Consider the following 15,770-nt stretch of genomic DNA (forward strand, 5'->3'; position numbering starts at 1 on the left):
CCTTTTCCCGTCCGACTGTTTTCCCGTACTACAAAGATCAGTCGCCTGTATATAGGCTTCCGCTTCAATCAAGGCCTCTTGAAGAGTCGCCACCCTCTTTCGGACCAAATCAAATTTGAAGGTCGACCCGTCTTTGAGACCTCTGAAAAAGTCAGTATAGGCTACTTCATCCGACAACCCTTGAATCTGTATTCTCATCAGGTTAAACTGCCTGATGTAAGAACGAAGCCCCTCCTTCTCGCCCTGCTGAATTGTTCCTAAATCAAGGGTCGTCTTCTTCGCAGGGATGTTCATGGCGAAGTTGGAGGTGAATAAGTAAGCAAGCGTCCTGAAATTATTTACACAACCAGTCGGTAGGTTGCCGAACCATTGTTGTGCGATTCCTTTGAGAGTCGCTGGGAAACACTTGCACCAAGTGGGATCATCCAACCCTTGAAGGTACATCAGGTTGGTGAATGCCATCAGATGGTCTTCTGGGTTAGTAGTGTCGTCATAGGCGCCTACTAATACATTTTTCACTTTGGTCGGCTGAGCGGCTTCAGTAATTTCCTTGGAGAAGGCCGACGGCTGTTCACCAAGTCTAAGCAACCGTAGCTGCCAGTCCATAGGTTGGACATTTTTTGCTGCATGTCCACCAAACGGAGGTGGCTGTAAAAAATACTGTTGTTGCGGTACAAACGGTAAGTTTGGTACCGCCTGGTCGCTATGAAAGCCGGACTGACGGGAGGTGCCGCCTGACTGACTCTCATGATACGACTGAGTATGCCTCATCGAGGTATTTCGCAGACTGTCTTGGAAGTTTGAAGTAGAGGCCGACTCTGACAATCGGTCACTCTTCTTCTGCTCTAGCAGTAGCCGAGCGTCTGTGTATTATTTCCTCGACCCGTCCGCCTGAATATGACGAACAGGTTTCCTATTTCCTGGAGTAGGAAAACGGTATTTTGTGAAATCAAGGGCAGTCGGCTCCCGCTTCCTAGATTTAGGATGAGGAGTCGCCTCTCGCCTTTGAACTGGCTTCCTCTTCTGTGAAGTGGAGGTTTTCTTAGCCGACTGCTCCTTGTCCAGAGCAGGCGGCTTCTTGTTGATCAACTCTTGAATTTCTCCCTTGAAGTCCCTCATGAAGGTCATGAGTTCGTTCCTTGTGATGGGAGCAGACCCGTCAGTCGGCTGTTGCCGAACAGGCGGTGCGCCTGGTGGCTCGCTTCCTGTTTGAAGATGTTCCCGTTCCCTCCTTTCGGTATGACGGGTACGTCGGGCCCTTAGGGTCCCGTCTGAAGCTGTGTGAGCTTCAACTTCAAATTCATTCTCAGTATCGTGGTCCGACTGAACTTGAGGGTCGTCTAGGGGACGCCTCTCTTCAAGAGTCGGTACAGACTTGGATGCCATCTCAGAAGTACTCTCCCCACAGACGGCGCCAAATGTTTCGGGGTTTTCTGATGTCCTACGGGAGAGTTACAATTCCGAGACTGGAACCGGACGCCTGTACCTGCAAAACAACGGAGACTCTTGGTGGTGGGAGCTCCGCCTCCAACGGTCAAGTTAGTACTTGATTAAGGAGTAATTAATGCGGAAATTAAAGTGATTGGGTCTCTCTAGGTGAGAGTGTTTAATGTAGGTAATCTGCTTTTTTAGCGTGATCAGCCTGTTCCTCCCCTTAATGAGGATTAAGGGAGGTATTTATAACCTCGGGAAACGTGCCAATCTAGGTTTAGGTTAACCTTGGGCTGATTGGGCTTCCCTCGGAAGTTGGGCCTAGGTGACCGGTTATCCCAGGTGTTATGGGAAGGACACGTGTCGTGTCGTAATTGGTCCAAGGTGGACGGATCATTGCTTGACACGTGGCGGGCTCCTATTGGCCCATGTGACGGACACATGGCGGAACCTGATTGGTCCACTTGTCAGATGGTGACTGGTGGGGAAAAATCCCCTAATCACTTGGGCTACAAGTCTTGCCTTGTATCTAACTATTTCATTTTTCTCGTTACGTTTTCTTACAAATACCCATTTGTATCCAACGGGTTTTACACCTGCTGGTGTAAGAGTTATTTTTCCGAAAACTTCTCTTTTTTCAAGTGACTTTAACTCAGCCAGCATTGCCTCCTTCCACTTTGGCCAATCACTCCTACGTCGACATTCTTCTACAGTTCTTGGTTCAACATCATTTTCATCAGACACGATGTCGATTGCGATGGAATTTGCAAATGTTTCATTAACGATAACATCTTTCCTATTCCACTGAGTCTTTGTAGAGACGTAATTTATTGAAATTTCATTGTTATCGATGTTTTGAACATCTTGTTCATTCCCCGTAGGGTTGTCTTCTTGTTCGTCCCCTTTTGGATTATCATCATTTTCTTTACTTTCATCCACATTTGGTCTTTCTTGACCTTCTGACGGGGGAACATTATTAGTCTCATTTTCTATTCCATCCAATCTTTTTAGTTTCCTTGGCTTAGAATCTTTTGAACCAAGTGGTCTTCCACGCTTTTTGCGTGCCTGAGATTCATTTTCTATGGCCTTATTACCAGTTGGGATTTCAATATGTGCAGGGGCATTTTCTGCTGGTATATGTGATTTTGTCACCTTCTTTGTGTCTACAAATGCATCGGGCAATTGATTTGCAACACTTTGTAAATGAACAATTTTCTTAACTTCTTGTTTACACATATTTGTTCGTGGGTCTAACATCAACAGTTGTGTTGCATTCCAAATGAGTTCAATTTCTTTCTTATGTGGGTCCACTTTCTCTCCCCCTAAGGCTGAGAATACTGTTTCATTAAAGTGACAGTCCGCAAATCTAGCCGTAAATAAGTCACCAGTCAATGGTTCAAGGTATTTAATTATAGAGGGGGATTCAAACCCGACATAAATTCCCAGCCTTCTTTGTGGACCCATTTTTGTTCGTTGGGGTAGAGCAATGGGAACATATACAGCACAACCAAAGATTTTTAGATGTGAGATACTTGGTTCTCGACCACAAACAAGTTGTAGTGGTGAGAATTTATGATAAGCTGTAGGTCTCAATCTAATTAGCGTTGCTGCATGTATTATAGCATGTCCCCAAGCAGATGATGGCAATCTTGACCTCATTAATAATGGTCTTGCAATCAATTGTAATCTCTTAATTAGTGATTCAGCTAGACCATTTTGTGTATGAACATGAGCTACTGGGTGTTCAACATCAATTCCAATTGACATACAATAATCATTAAATGTTTGGGATGTAAATTCCCCAGCATTATCGAGCCTTATTTTCTTTATTGTATGATCTGGGAATTGTGCTCTTAATTTGATAATTTGGGCAAGTAATTTTGCAAAAGCAACATTTCTGCTTGAAAGCAGACTGACATGTGACCATCGTGTGGAAGCATCAATTAAAACCATGAAATATCGAAATGGTCCACATGCTGGATTAATTGGCCCACATATATCTCCATGAATTCTTTCCAAGAATTTTGGAGATTCAGTAGCAATTTTGTTCATAGATGGCCTTATTATTCATTTGCCAAGTGAACATGCAGAGCATGTTAATTCATCTGATCGGGGAATTTTGACATTTCTTATTGAATGTCCAACTGAATGTGCTATTATTCTTTACATCATCCCAGTTGTTGGATGTCCCAAACGATCATGCCATAAAATAATCAAATGTTTGTCATCTTACTTCTGGTTAGATATCATATTGATTTCCACGGGTCGTATGTTTATACGGTATAACCCCGAAGAGTATGCTGGAAATTTCTCATATATATGTTTCTTGCCATGTTTTTCTGCCGTGAGGCATATATACTCTTTTTGATCTGTCGTCATTGTTTCTAGATGATAGCCATTTTGGCGTACATCTTTAAAGCTTATGAGATTTCTTCGAGATTTACTCGAATATAAAGCATTATTGATTATTAATTTTGTTCCATTTGGAAGCATTATACAAGCATTTCCAGATCCTTCAATTAATTTAGCTGACACGGAAATGGTGTTTACATTTGCTTGAAACAACTTTAGTTGTGAAAAATATTTTCTATCTTTTAAGATAGTATGTGTTGTTCCACTGTCCAAAAGGCATTGATATTCAGAACTAACTTCAGGTAGATCCATATCTTCATAAAATAAATTTAAGATTAGTTTAGAATAATATCATACAAACTTTTATTGATGATAAAGATTTAAAGTACATGACTAGAAATTTAAAATACAGGGAACTAAGAAAATACATTAAAACATAGCATATGTTACATTAGTAGATGGGGAACCTAAGCATTGTTGTTTTCTCCAAGAATGAAATCATTCCCAGTTTCAGCATTGTCCATGAAGAAATCAGACACATCAAGGGTAGGACATGGAGCATTTTCTTCATTAACATAATTTGCTTCTGCATTTTTCTCTTTGCCTTTTACAGAAGCCTGGTAAAGGTCTACCAAATGTTTGGCCGTACGACAAGTACGTCCCCAATGTCCTGTCATGCCACATCTGTAACATGTGTTTTTTCCTTTTGAAAGAGTTTGTTTGTGGCTTCCAGATAACTGTCCCTTCTGTTTTTCAAAATTTTTGAAATTACTGTTTCTTTGAAAATTGTTTCTACCACGTCCTCGGCCTCGTCCGCGATAATTTCCACGGCCTTTTCCACGGCCATTGTAATTTCCACGTCCACCTCTTCATGCAGCATTTGCCTCGAGTGGATAAGAACTTGTTGCATTTGCCTCATGATGAGTGGCCAAAGACCCAGTTGGTCTGAGATTATGATTTTTCAACAAAAGATCGCTATTTTGTTCCGCAACAAGCAATACACTCATTAATTCATTAAACTTCTTAAAACCTCTTTCACGATATTGTTCTTGCAACAGTATGTTGCTTGCATGAAAGGTAGTGAGTGTTTTTTCAATCATTTGTTCATCGGTGACTGGATGATCACAGTATCTCAATATAGATACTATCTCATGTATGGTTGAATTGTAATCTATTACAGATTTGAAATCCTGGAACCGTAAATTTGTCCAGTCAAATAATGCCTTAGGAAGGAGCACCCTTTTGTGGTGTCCGAATCTTTCATTAAGGCAGTCCCATAATTCTTTGGGATCTTCAACCATCATGTACTCAGTTTTAAGGCCTTCATGTAAATGATGCCTTAACAACACTAAGGCTTTTGCCTTATCTTGTTCAGTGATAGGTTTTTCAACCGTCATTGCAGAAGAGGTAGCATCAGTTGTTTGACCAGAGGGACTTTTATTTTCTTTAACAGTGTGCTCCAAGCCTTGAGCTTTCAAATTCATCATTGCGTCCACTTTCCATTCCAGAAATTTCTTTCCAGATAAATCTAAGATGCTGAACTGTCTTTTCATAAGGTCTCCCATTTTAGCTACAACAAATTTCGTGATAATTAGTTTATAGTAACAATTTATATGTACAACTCACATGTTTAGTTCTTCCATATTTATAATTAAGTTAATAAGACACGTGATAATTAAATTTAATAATAATAAACCATAAATAATGTAGTCTTTTCTCCCCCTTGGTTTATTATTGTGAGTAATTATGTGATTAGGCAAAAATTAATCATGTTAGTTGCAAAAAAAACAGCAAAACGACAACAATGACAGTAGTAACAATAATTATAATGATAACGGTAATATTATACAATGATGATTAATAACAACAAACATACATAATAAAACAAAAACAAGCTTTTAATATACTAAAACGACAAAATAAGTGAGTTTTACTTATACATAATGACAAAAATTAATATTGCTACTAATAAAATTACAAGCGCCGTAATTAGAAGGAAATATTGTTTTATCTTCATTAAATCTTCCTCAAAAGTGAAGTTGTGGGTGTTTTGGGTGTTTTGGGTGCCGTCGTCGGGGAACATATCGGAGAAGAAGGGGGTGAATTTTTTTTTTTTTTTTTTTATTTAGGTGATTTTTGGATAAAAAGTGGGAAGGGATAAGGGATTTGTGGTGAAATTGGGGGAAAAATCCGTCTTTTATAGAGGTAGGTTTATCCGTTACTGTTCTGTACAACTGTAAAAATATCATATAATAGTCTAACGTACTGGCATAAAATTATGGTCCATATATATATATATATATTTATAATTGTAAAAGGTTATCACACTGGGAATGCAAGCCATAGTGGTCCGAGAGCCCTAATATCTATAAAAGATCATGGGTTCGAAAACGGAAAGAAACACAAAAAGTATGTAAAAGTAAGAAAAATAATAAGTATAAAAGGCTGCATCTTTTTGTTAATAATATGCATGCAAAGCTACTACTTAGCAATTATAATAACTAAGATAAAAATTTACGTAAAATGAGTATGTAATATCAACATGGATCAAACAAAGAAACATCAACATGAATAAACAAAAGATGATAGTAGTAAATTCACAAGTAAGAGAACTTTCACCGTTGTTTTTGAGGTATATATAGTAAATGTTTGAGTTTCTGTTATAGAGGATCCCAAATATAGGCAACTATAGAGCATACTCCTTGAAACATTTAGAAGTAGATAGTATTATTTGTTATAAATTTTTAGAAGTAGGTATAAATATACCTGACTGAAAACTGGTGCTGATAACGTGTTAAATGTTTACCGATAGAAAGTCTTTAATCAGTGAAAGGAGAAAGTGAAGGAGAAGAAGTAAAGAGGATGAGTGAAATTGTAGTATGTTATTATTATTGCCTCATATGGCACCCTATATATAGCTAATACTTCTATACTAAGAGTACAATTCAATCATGCTCATATATTGCCATATAAGTTCACAAGGGTTGGACTTATATGTGCATTGCAACATCAAATCAATGATTGGCATTCACATTGTCTTCTAACAAATATTGCCATTTAAACAAAATTTTGGCATTTTATTTTCCTTTTTTTTTTCTATGAAAGAATAATGCCTTTGAGTGAAATAAATTTAGTACGAGTAAGCAATTAATTTTTCTTTGATTAGTTTTCAAAAATTGTGGAATTTCAATTAGAAAATTTTTCTTTAAATAATTTGCTGATGCTGTTTTACTTTTATTCTGCAATTTTTTATTTTGATTTTTAGCCACTTTTTGATATTTAGGGTGTTATGGGGAGCTAATTTCCGCACACCCTTCCTTTACCATATTTCACTAGCTTACCATAGTTCACTTGCTTGTTCATGAGAAAACTGATTACAATTAATTTTATCTTAGCTTTATGAATTTTGTTTTAGTTAATTGATCTTTTATTATAACTATTGTTTTTTATTTTTTTTTTGGGGAGTAGCTTTTTTTTTTTTTTTTTTTTTTTTTTTGGGAAAACTTTTAAGCAAAGTTACTAAAGCTAATTTGGGCAGTAGCTTTAGTTTTTACCAGCTAAAATCCCGTGCCACGCACGGATTTTACAAAAATTTGTAATGAATTGTTAATTCAATCCTATAGAGCAATAATTTACCAAAAGAAAAATATATTTTAAATAAAAAAAACTTATAATTTGAAATTATATTTTAGTTCAATATTTATGGTAAATATATTATGGATAAATGGGAAGGAAATATTATTATAATATTTTAAGATCATGTGAGAATCTAGGTTTATAATAGGAACTAGGAACTCATCCTAACCGTTGATCACGTTTAATCTAACGGCCGAGATTCCACCCGTTTCATTAATAGCAAAATAGTAAATTCGATACTTTGAATGACTACCCAAACATTTCCCCTGTTCTTTTTTCGCTTTCTCTCTCTTCTACACCCTTTCTATCTCTTTCACCAAATTCTCTCTGATGCGATTTTTTCATTGTTCTTACCTCTTTGCGCATCAAATTCTTTGAATTTTATCTAATTTGCCTATTATTTATGAACAAGTAAGTTATTTGCTTCTTTTTTTTTGTTTAATTAGTTATTGCGTTCTTAAGTTTTGATTATTTGGAGTTTGAAATTAGGGTTTTCGCTTTTTTTGTTTGATTAATTTGTGTTGCGTTTTTTAATCAGATTATTGATTTTGTATTTTTGTGTTAGTAATTTGATGTTCTTTATGTTTAGTTATAACTCGTTTGATTTTGTATGATTCAAATTTTTTTTCATATTATTCGATTGAAGATTTCATTTTTCTTTCCTTGTATTATAGTTTGTTTTCATTTTGTTTCATTTTTTATTCAAATTTGTGCTCATTTTATCAATTTTAATATGATTGTTGAATAATTTATGTGTAATTGGATATATTATTGTTATCATTTTATGCATCAGACCTAGTGTTAGTGAGTTTTGCAAAATTTGGGGAAGTTTTTTTTTTTTTTTTTTGTTCAATGTATTATGAGTAACTAATTAAATATTTAATAAATAATATTGTTCTTAAATTAAGATATTGGACACATACTGATCCGAGAAATTAATTTGAGTTTTCCTTTTGTGTAAAACAACACTCTATAGCATAGGCTTGTTAATTTTTCTTTTTTTTAATCACTCTTGATCAATTGAGTTATAAATGTCCAAATTGTATTTCACAAATGACAACTTGGAAGCTGTGGCAGGTTGTGTGAGTTGCTGGCATAGTACCCTTCTCATTACCTTGTTGGTTTTTGTGGTTTAGGAAGAGAGGGTAGAGAAACAACCTGAGGGACCTGCAAATTTTGAAAAATTGTCATGGAAAAGTGATTTTTTTTTTATTTATTTTTTTTACTACCATCTTTGAAAACAACAACAATTACCAACTGCTCAGGTCCTCCTTCCAAAGGTGGGACACCAACAGCAGCCGTCTCAAGGATGCTGCTATCAACCTATTGGAGATATGCTCCAACTCTGCAATGTATCTCAATTTTTATTCCTTGGAATGAGTAGCATTGGGATTATACTATCCCAAAGATTTAAAACTGCTAATATAATAAAATTTACAAGCTAGACTAGCGAATAGGTTTACTTTAAAGTCTATTTTATTCAGTTTAGATTCTCTTCTATTTACTTTAGAGACCACTTAGGATTATGATTATTCTACGAAATCATTTGTTAATTGATTACTGAGAATTGGGTTATAGTTTTGTTGTAGTGATTATGGGTTAGGTTGTCATATTGATGGCTTCATTGTTGTTGTTCTACAAGCTCATGTCACTCAAGAAGGCCTAGTAAATGGCAAAATAACTGATGTTCTTGCAGCAATTGAGCAACTATTGTTGCTGGAGTAACTTTGAGGTTTGTGATGCCTGTGAAGAAGGTATGATCTTTTTGCTCATTTTATTATTGTCAACTTCAATAAAACAATCAAGTATTGCTAATGACTTTATTTTGCCATTGCCTTAAGTCTTTAATTTATGTTGGTTTTATGAGAGGAAGTTAGTTTAGGTAGCACATGCTTAGATGCTTTTGGTAACATTAGTATTGATGCATCTGAATGCATATTAGTATATGACAAAACTAAGTATATTATGTGACTAAGGCTAATCAATATCTATCATCACTTTCTAGTTTACTGCAAGAAATTTTATTATGATTGATTGTGTTAACTAACTATTTATGTGGCTAAGTATATTATGTGACTAAGGCAAATCAATTTCTGTTTTTAAGCTTTTCTTATTTACTTTTGTGTATTTTTTTTATTTACTTTTGTGATTTTAATGTATAAAGAAACTTAAAATGATTGATTGTGTTAACTAACTATTCTTACTCTATAATAGCCTACTAGATCAATAGGTAGAGCATTGTGCCATTGCACAAATGATGTGGGTTCGAATCCCACGTAGGTTCTTTTAACGCTTCAAACCATTTAATTGTAAATATTATTTTTATATCTACTTTTAAGTTTTTCTAATGTACTTTTGGGTAACTATTATTTACTTTAAAATTAATATTATTTATGTACTTTAATGATATTTTGATTTACTTTTGAGTTGATATTTTTTATTTACTTTTGAGTAATAATGATTTACCTTTAAAATATTTTGAATAACATTTGATTGTTTTATAATTACTTTAGCAGTGACTTAAGTTTAAGTAAGAATTGAACCTACACCTTAATAAACCCACATTGTGCTCTTCCATCCACTTGAATTAATATGTTTTAGCTTACCTTGTTTTGAAGAATTCATTTAAAACAAAATCTTCCGTTGATATACTCACTTTTTGTTTTTTATGTTTAAGTTATTATGATTTACTTTAGAGATGTTTTTGTTTACTTTTTGTGTTTTTTTAGTTAATTCTAAAGACAACCTATGTAGGAATCGAACCTACACCTCCTATATATGCATATGTATAGTGTTCTACCATTTGAACTAATAAGTTTTAGCATACCTAGTAATACCTTACCTTTTTTTAGGAGGAAATGGGAAAGGGAGCATATTATTAATCATCAAACCAAATCAAGAGCCACCAAGGATTGAACACCTTAGCTTGGGGAAAGGAGTTTACATAAACATGCTCCACCCCATTCGAAGGAACCAACCTAGCAATTAAATGTGCTACCGCATTCCCATTACGTTTAACATGATAAACAATAGAAACATTAAAACATCTTCCTGCATATTTTATATCCTCAATCACCAGGTCTAGGGGAGCTCTTCCCAAGCTATCCTTCTTAATTGCCTTGATCACATCCAAAATATCACTTTCGAGCTCGATGTCGTGATACCCAAGCTGTCTTGCCAGTAGCACTTCATATCTAGTTACCAATGTTTCCATCATCTTGACAGAATAATCACCCACCAACCTTCGCACACCCACTACGAGAAGGCAACCCTTAGCATCGCACAACACAGCACCAAGCCCCACACCACCCCCTGGCAACATAGCAGCATCAATGTTCACTCTAACATTGCCCAAACCCCGCCACACCCAACAATTATGAGCAGGTAATCTCTACCCACCATCCCTACTCCCCGCTTTCCCCTTATACATCTTATAATCCCCCCCCCAACCGTACAAAACCCATAGCACCAACGACTTTACACTTCCATGGTCTCATTCTCCTTATGACACAACACAACTCGCACAAACCACATTTTATTTACTACATTTACTTTTAAAGACAATTAGTTTACTTTAAGAGAAATTTAGTATACTTTTTCAAGACTAATTTAAATTTACTCATTAATTTATTCAAACAATTGTGTAATGAAAAAACTGGAAAAGTAGTGGAATATCAAGCATCATAAATACCTAAGCATCACTGTATCGCCTCATATCTCTCAAACTTTGCAAAATTCTCCAAAAACTCAATCAAATTCGTACACAAAATTAATAGTACTTTGCTGACTATAAAGAAAAAAAAAAAATTCACCCAAAATCATTCCAAAAATCACACATACTCAATAATAAGAAATTTGTACAAGGATGAACTCAAAGTCAATTCGTTCAAAACTCATCAAATTTAACAAATATATTAGAAAAAAAGTTCACTGTTAGGAATTTAGAGTGTGGTAGAAGAGAGCTCTCTCCTTGGAGTGGAGAGGCCACGGCTGGGAAGCCACGGAAAGCCGCGCCCGCGGCATGGGCGCGGTTGGGCATCTCCAGAAAGTTGGGTGAAATATGCGATTTCCCTGTCCGCGCCCGCAAGCTGAAGTGTCGCGCCCGCGGGGTCATAAGGAGCGCCCACTCCTAAAAGAGGAGCGCCCGCTCCTACTGGATGCCGCGCCCGCGGCCCTGGTAGTTGCGGTTTCGATTGTTCTTTTAATTACGAAATTAAAAGAATAACTTAACAGATTCTTTTGTTCTCTCTGATTTTTCCTCTCCAAGTATTCTTCTTCTTCACACTTTTCTCTAAGAAACTTGCAATCTCTTATAGAAAACTCTATCAATTATGTTAACCTTTGAGAATTTGATCATCTTACTACACATCTTAGTGCAAAGATTGTTGTGTTGTCTATTGTATCTCAAAGTGATTTTTCAGTTTCAACCCAAGTACCGTGGTGGGGGAAATAAACACTTTAGGAAAGTGTTTACACACCTTAGACAAGAATCCGGTATTGAAGACTCACGTGGTCCTTGGTATTCTCATGTTCTTGGTGGTTTCTTTAGCTTGGAGTGAGGCAAGTGTATAATCTTTCACATTAGTGTTTTCTTTGTAATTTCTGAATTACTTTGACATTGGTGTTTGGTTTGTAATACTTTGATTAGTATTGATTGTTGTATAATTAAACATTATTTATACACTGCTTAGGTTTTGTTCCACCATCTTTAAGTAATTCTTATTGTGTAGCAATAATTGCTGAAAACCTAACAATCTAAAGTGATTATAGAATCATGTCTAGTGTGAAAGAACTTACCACTAATTTTGTCAAACTTAAAGTTTGATGGAGTGGAATTTCGACGTTGAAGATGTATTTTCTTCTTACTTCTTTGAAGGTTGTCTATGTCATTTGTACTCCTAGGCCAGTAGAACATGAGAATGAGACCATGGAAGATGTTTGTGAGAAATCAAAGTGGGATAATGATAACTTTATTTGTCGGGGTCATATTCTCAATGGGATGGAGGATGATTTGTTTGATGTGTATCAACATGTTGAGTCTGCTAAAGAACTATGGGAGTCTTTAGAGAGCAAATATATGGCGGAGGATGCTTCTAGCAAGAAGTTCCTTGTAAGTAAATTTAATAATTTCAAATTTGTTGATAGTAGGTCCATCATGGATCAATTTCATGAGATACAACGTATATATGGTAATTTGAAACAACATGGAATTAGTGTTAATGAACTATTTGTTGTTTCAAGTATCATTGATAAGCTACCTACTAGTTGGAAAGATGTGAAAGGTAATCCTTTTAAGAAGAAAATGGACCATGCTTCTAGTAGCAAGGACCCAACTGTCAAAGGTAATCCTTTACATGAGGTTGAATTTAATTCCGGTATGGATTTAAATGCAACGGATCCTAACATTTTTATGGTACAGGATGATGACTCATGGTGGATGGATTCGGGGGCTTCAAGGCATGTATGCAAGGTGAAGCATTGGTTCAAAATCTTTCACAAGGTTGTTGATGGTGAAGAGCTCTATATGGGGAACAACTCTTCCATCATGGTCCAAGGAAGAGGACAAGTTGAGCTAATGTTCAGTTCGGGCAATGGTATCATTCTTAGGGATGTATTATATGCTCCGGATATCTCTAGAAATCTTGTATATATATATATATATATATATATATATATATATATATATATATGTATATATATGTATATGTATATGTATGTGTGTGTGTGTGTATATATATATATATATATATATATATATATATATATATATATATATATATGGAATCATATAAGACCACACCCCTTATGTGAGAACCTGGTATATGTGAGGACATATTACAACCGTTGGATCAATTGCATCCAATGGCTACTATTTATCCCGGTTAAACATAATTTCAAAAAAAATAAATAAATAAATCAGCATTTTCTCTCTCCTCCTTCATGTTGCAAGTTATTTTCTCTCTCCTCCCTCATCACCATTGCTGAAGAAACCCATGAATTTTCCTCACTTGCAGCTATTCTCTCTCACCCTCCCTCTAGATTTCTAGCAAAACCTACAAACCTACGATTCTCCCCCTCTTATTATTCAAATTTCTTTTATTGTTCAAATCCCTCACATTCTCTCTCTGAAATTTCGACTTAGGGGCTTCACTTAGATAATTATTCATCATCATATTGTTGTAAGTTTTGCAATTTAATCACTTAATTCCTGTATTATTCGAATTTTTTTTCATAATGTTGTTCAATTTTGCTTTTTTCTTTCAATATTTTGTATGTTTTCCAGCTTAATTTTTTTTAATCATTTGTATACTTTTTCATGTTGAATTACGGTTTTGATTGTTCCAATTGGATGACATTTCAATACATTCTTTGTGTGTGTTCAATTGTTTTGAGTTTTGTTTATTTTCCGAATTTTGTGTTTGCGATCGATTTTATACTTTCTCTACTGTTGAAGAATTATTGAGGTTTCTCTTTTTATCTTTGTTTTTCAATTTTATCAATTTGATTGTGAATTTATTGAATTTGGTTGTTTGAATCTTTTGTGATGTGGGTTATTGATTGATTATGTTCTTGATGTTGTACGCAAAGAAGCTGATTCTGACTACTTACAAGGTATTCGACGAAATGCCTCACTGATTTTTTTTTCCAGTTTTCTTTCATTTTTGTCTACGTATGTTTGTCTATAATCTGCCATCTTTCTTGGTATTTAATATTTATGGTTGAAAGTTATCTTGCTGAAATTTCTATTGATGCTTTTCAGGTTGTCCACATCTCTTCAATCTCATTGCCTAGGTAAAACCTAGAACTAATGCATACGGTTCTTCATGTGTCCAGTTTAATGCTTTTGTGGCTTCCTAATTTTCCCACAAGAGGAATGCTTATTAAAGGATGATCGAGTTTCCTTTTTTTTTTCTTTTTTTTTTTTCAAATTTTTCCCCACTGCTAGTATGTAGTGCATGAGTCATTGTTCTGTTAGTCTCTGGGTCTCAAAGTCATATTCTACGCAAGTATGGTATTACTAGGAATTCAGATTAAGACACATACTCATCATATATTGCAACATCAGATCTTACGATCCTGTAAAAAGGATTTTGGTGTGTTGGAAACTCACTTGCTTAGTTTTATTTCTGAGGTTCCGTACATCTACTTCTACAAGAGATTGAAATCCACAAGGAACAACCAAAGTTTATTAAAGCCGTTAGTGGGATTCAAATAAAGGGTAGCACAATCTAAATTTCTTATCTAGAGGAATCCAGCTAGTACCATCTCAATTAGAGATGATGGGGGTGTTGATACTAGTTCATCTATGCCATGTGTTAATTTTTTCCCATTCACTAAAAGACGAGGCCATTATCAAATATTCTTCTTGATTTTTGCATGGGAAATCTGAACACGTTATATGCAGCCGTGTTTCTACTTAAAAGGATCATTATGCTTGTTGTCTTGTTTCTTTAACATTTAAATTAAACAAGATCTACAGAACAATAGTCTGCAGCTTGTTACTTCCTATTTCTCTTTTTTGATGTTGATTCCAATCTTGTGGCATCAATAACTCTACTTTCCTCTTAATATTAACTCAATTTCTATGTAATATAGCATCATCTTTAACAAGATATTTCATTTTAAAGAAGGCAGATGGAAGTAATAGCCAGAAAGAATTCTAGGTTACTCCCCCCTCCCCTCCCCCCCCCCCCCCCCACACACACACACAAAGTAGCCATTGCATATTTGCATTACACTGCCAAACATACTGATTCTGGTCTTTTTGAATCTCGAGTGGTTCAGGGCCTCAGCAGTTTCCTGCAGTCTTTCCACCCTCCACAGCTACTCGGGATTCCATATACGCTCCGGCATCAACACCAGCACCATCACCCTCACATGCTCGGGGAGCTAGGGTGCCTGGTTCCACAGGTGTAGTTTTACCACCTCTAGGTTCATTCCAGGCAGCGGACCTGCTGCAAGCACTGCTGGGATACTCTGCTTATTACAAGAATATCATATGCTTGTTGATTGCTCATGTGGATGAAATGAGCAAAGAAATACTTATTGATTTAATGAATGATTAAAGAAATGTTTGCTCATTTGACAAATGAGCAACTAACTATTTGCTCATTTGACAAATGAGCAACTAAGTTTTTGCTCATTTGTTAAATTAGCCACTAAGTAGTTGCTCACTTGACAAATGAACAACTAACTATTTGCTCATTTGCTAAATGAGTAAAAAATTGATTGCTCATTTCCCAAATGATCAAATAAATGTTTGCTTATTTTACAAATGAGTAACTAATTATTTGCTTATTTGACAAATGAGAAAACTAATGGTTGCTCATTTCACAAATGAGCAAAGAAAT

The 15,770-nt window shown here is 35.4% G+C and overlaps 2 protein-coding genes across 2 annotated transcripts; one reads left to right on the forward strand and one right to left on the reverse strand.

The window, feature by feature from the left end:
* Nucleotides 1–4,652: 4,652 nt before the first annotated feature.
* On the reverse strand, nucleotides 4,653–5,348 carry LOC110733953. Its single transcript, XM_021914020.1, has one exon. The coding sequence runs from the start codon at nucleotides 5,346–5,348 to the stop codon at nucleotides 4,653–4,655; it is 696 nt and encodes a 231-aa protein (XP_021769712.1).
* Nucleotides 5,349–7,503: 2,155 nt separating this feature from the next.
* LOC110733833 lies at nucleotides 7,504–13,071 on the forward strand. The gene is made up of 3 exons (XM_021913903.1): nucleotides 7,504–7,830; nucleotides 9,062–12,761; nucleotides 12,839–13,071. Exons 2-3 carry the CDS (start codon nucleotides 12,269–12,271, stop codon nucleotides 12,841–12,843), a joined length of 498 nt encoding a protein of 165 aa, XP_021769595.1. The 5' UTR covers nucleotides 7,504–7,830; nucleotides 9,062–12,268; the 3' UTR covers nucleotides 12,844–13,071.
* The last annotated feature ends 2,699 nt before the right edge of the window (nucleotides 13,072–15,770 follow it).

Source organism: Chenopodium quinoa, unplaced genomic scaffold, assembly GCF_001683475.1.
Source record: "Chenopodium quinoa cultivar QQ74 unplaced genomic scaffold, ASM168347v1, whole genome shotgun sequence".
NCBI lineage: Eukaryota > Viridiplantae > Streptophyta > Magnoliopsida > Caryophyllales > Amaranthaceae > Chenopodium > Chenopodium quinoa.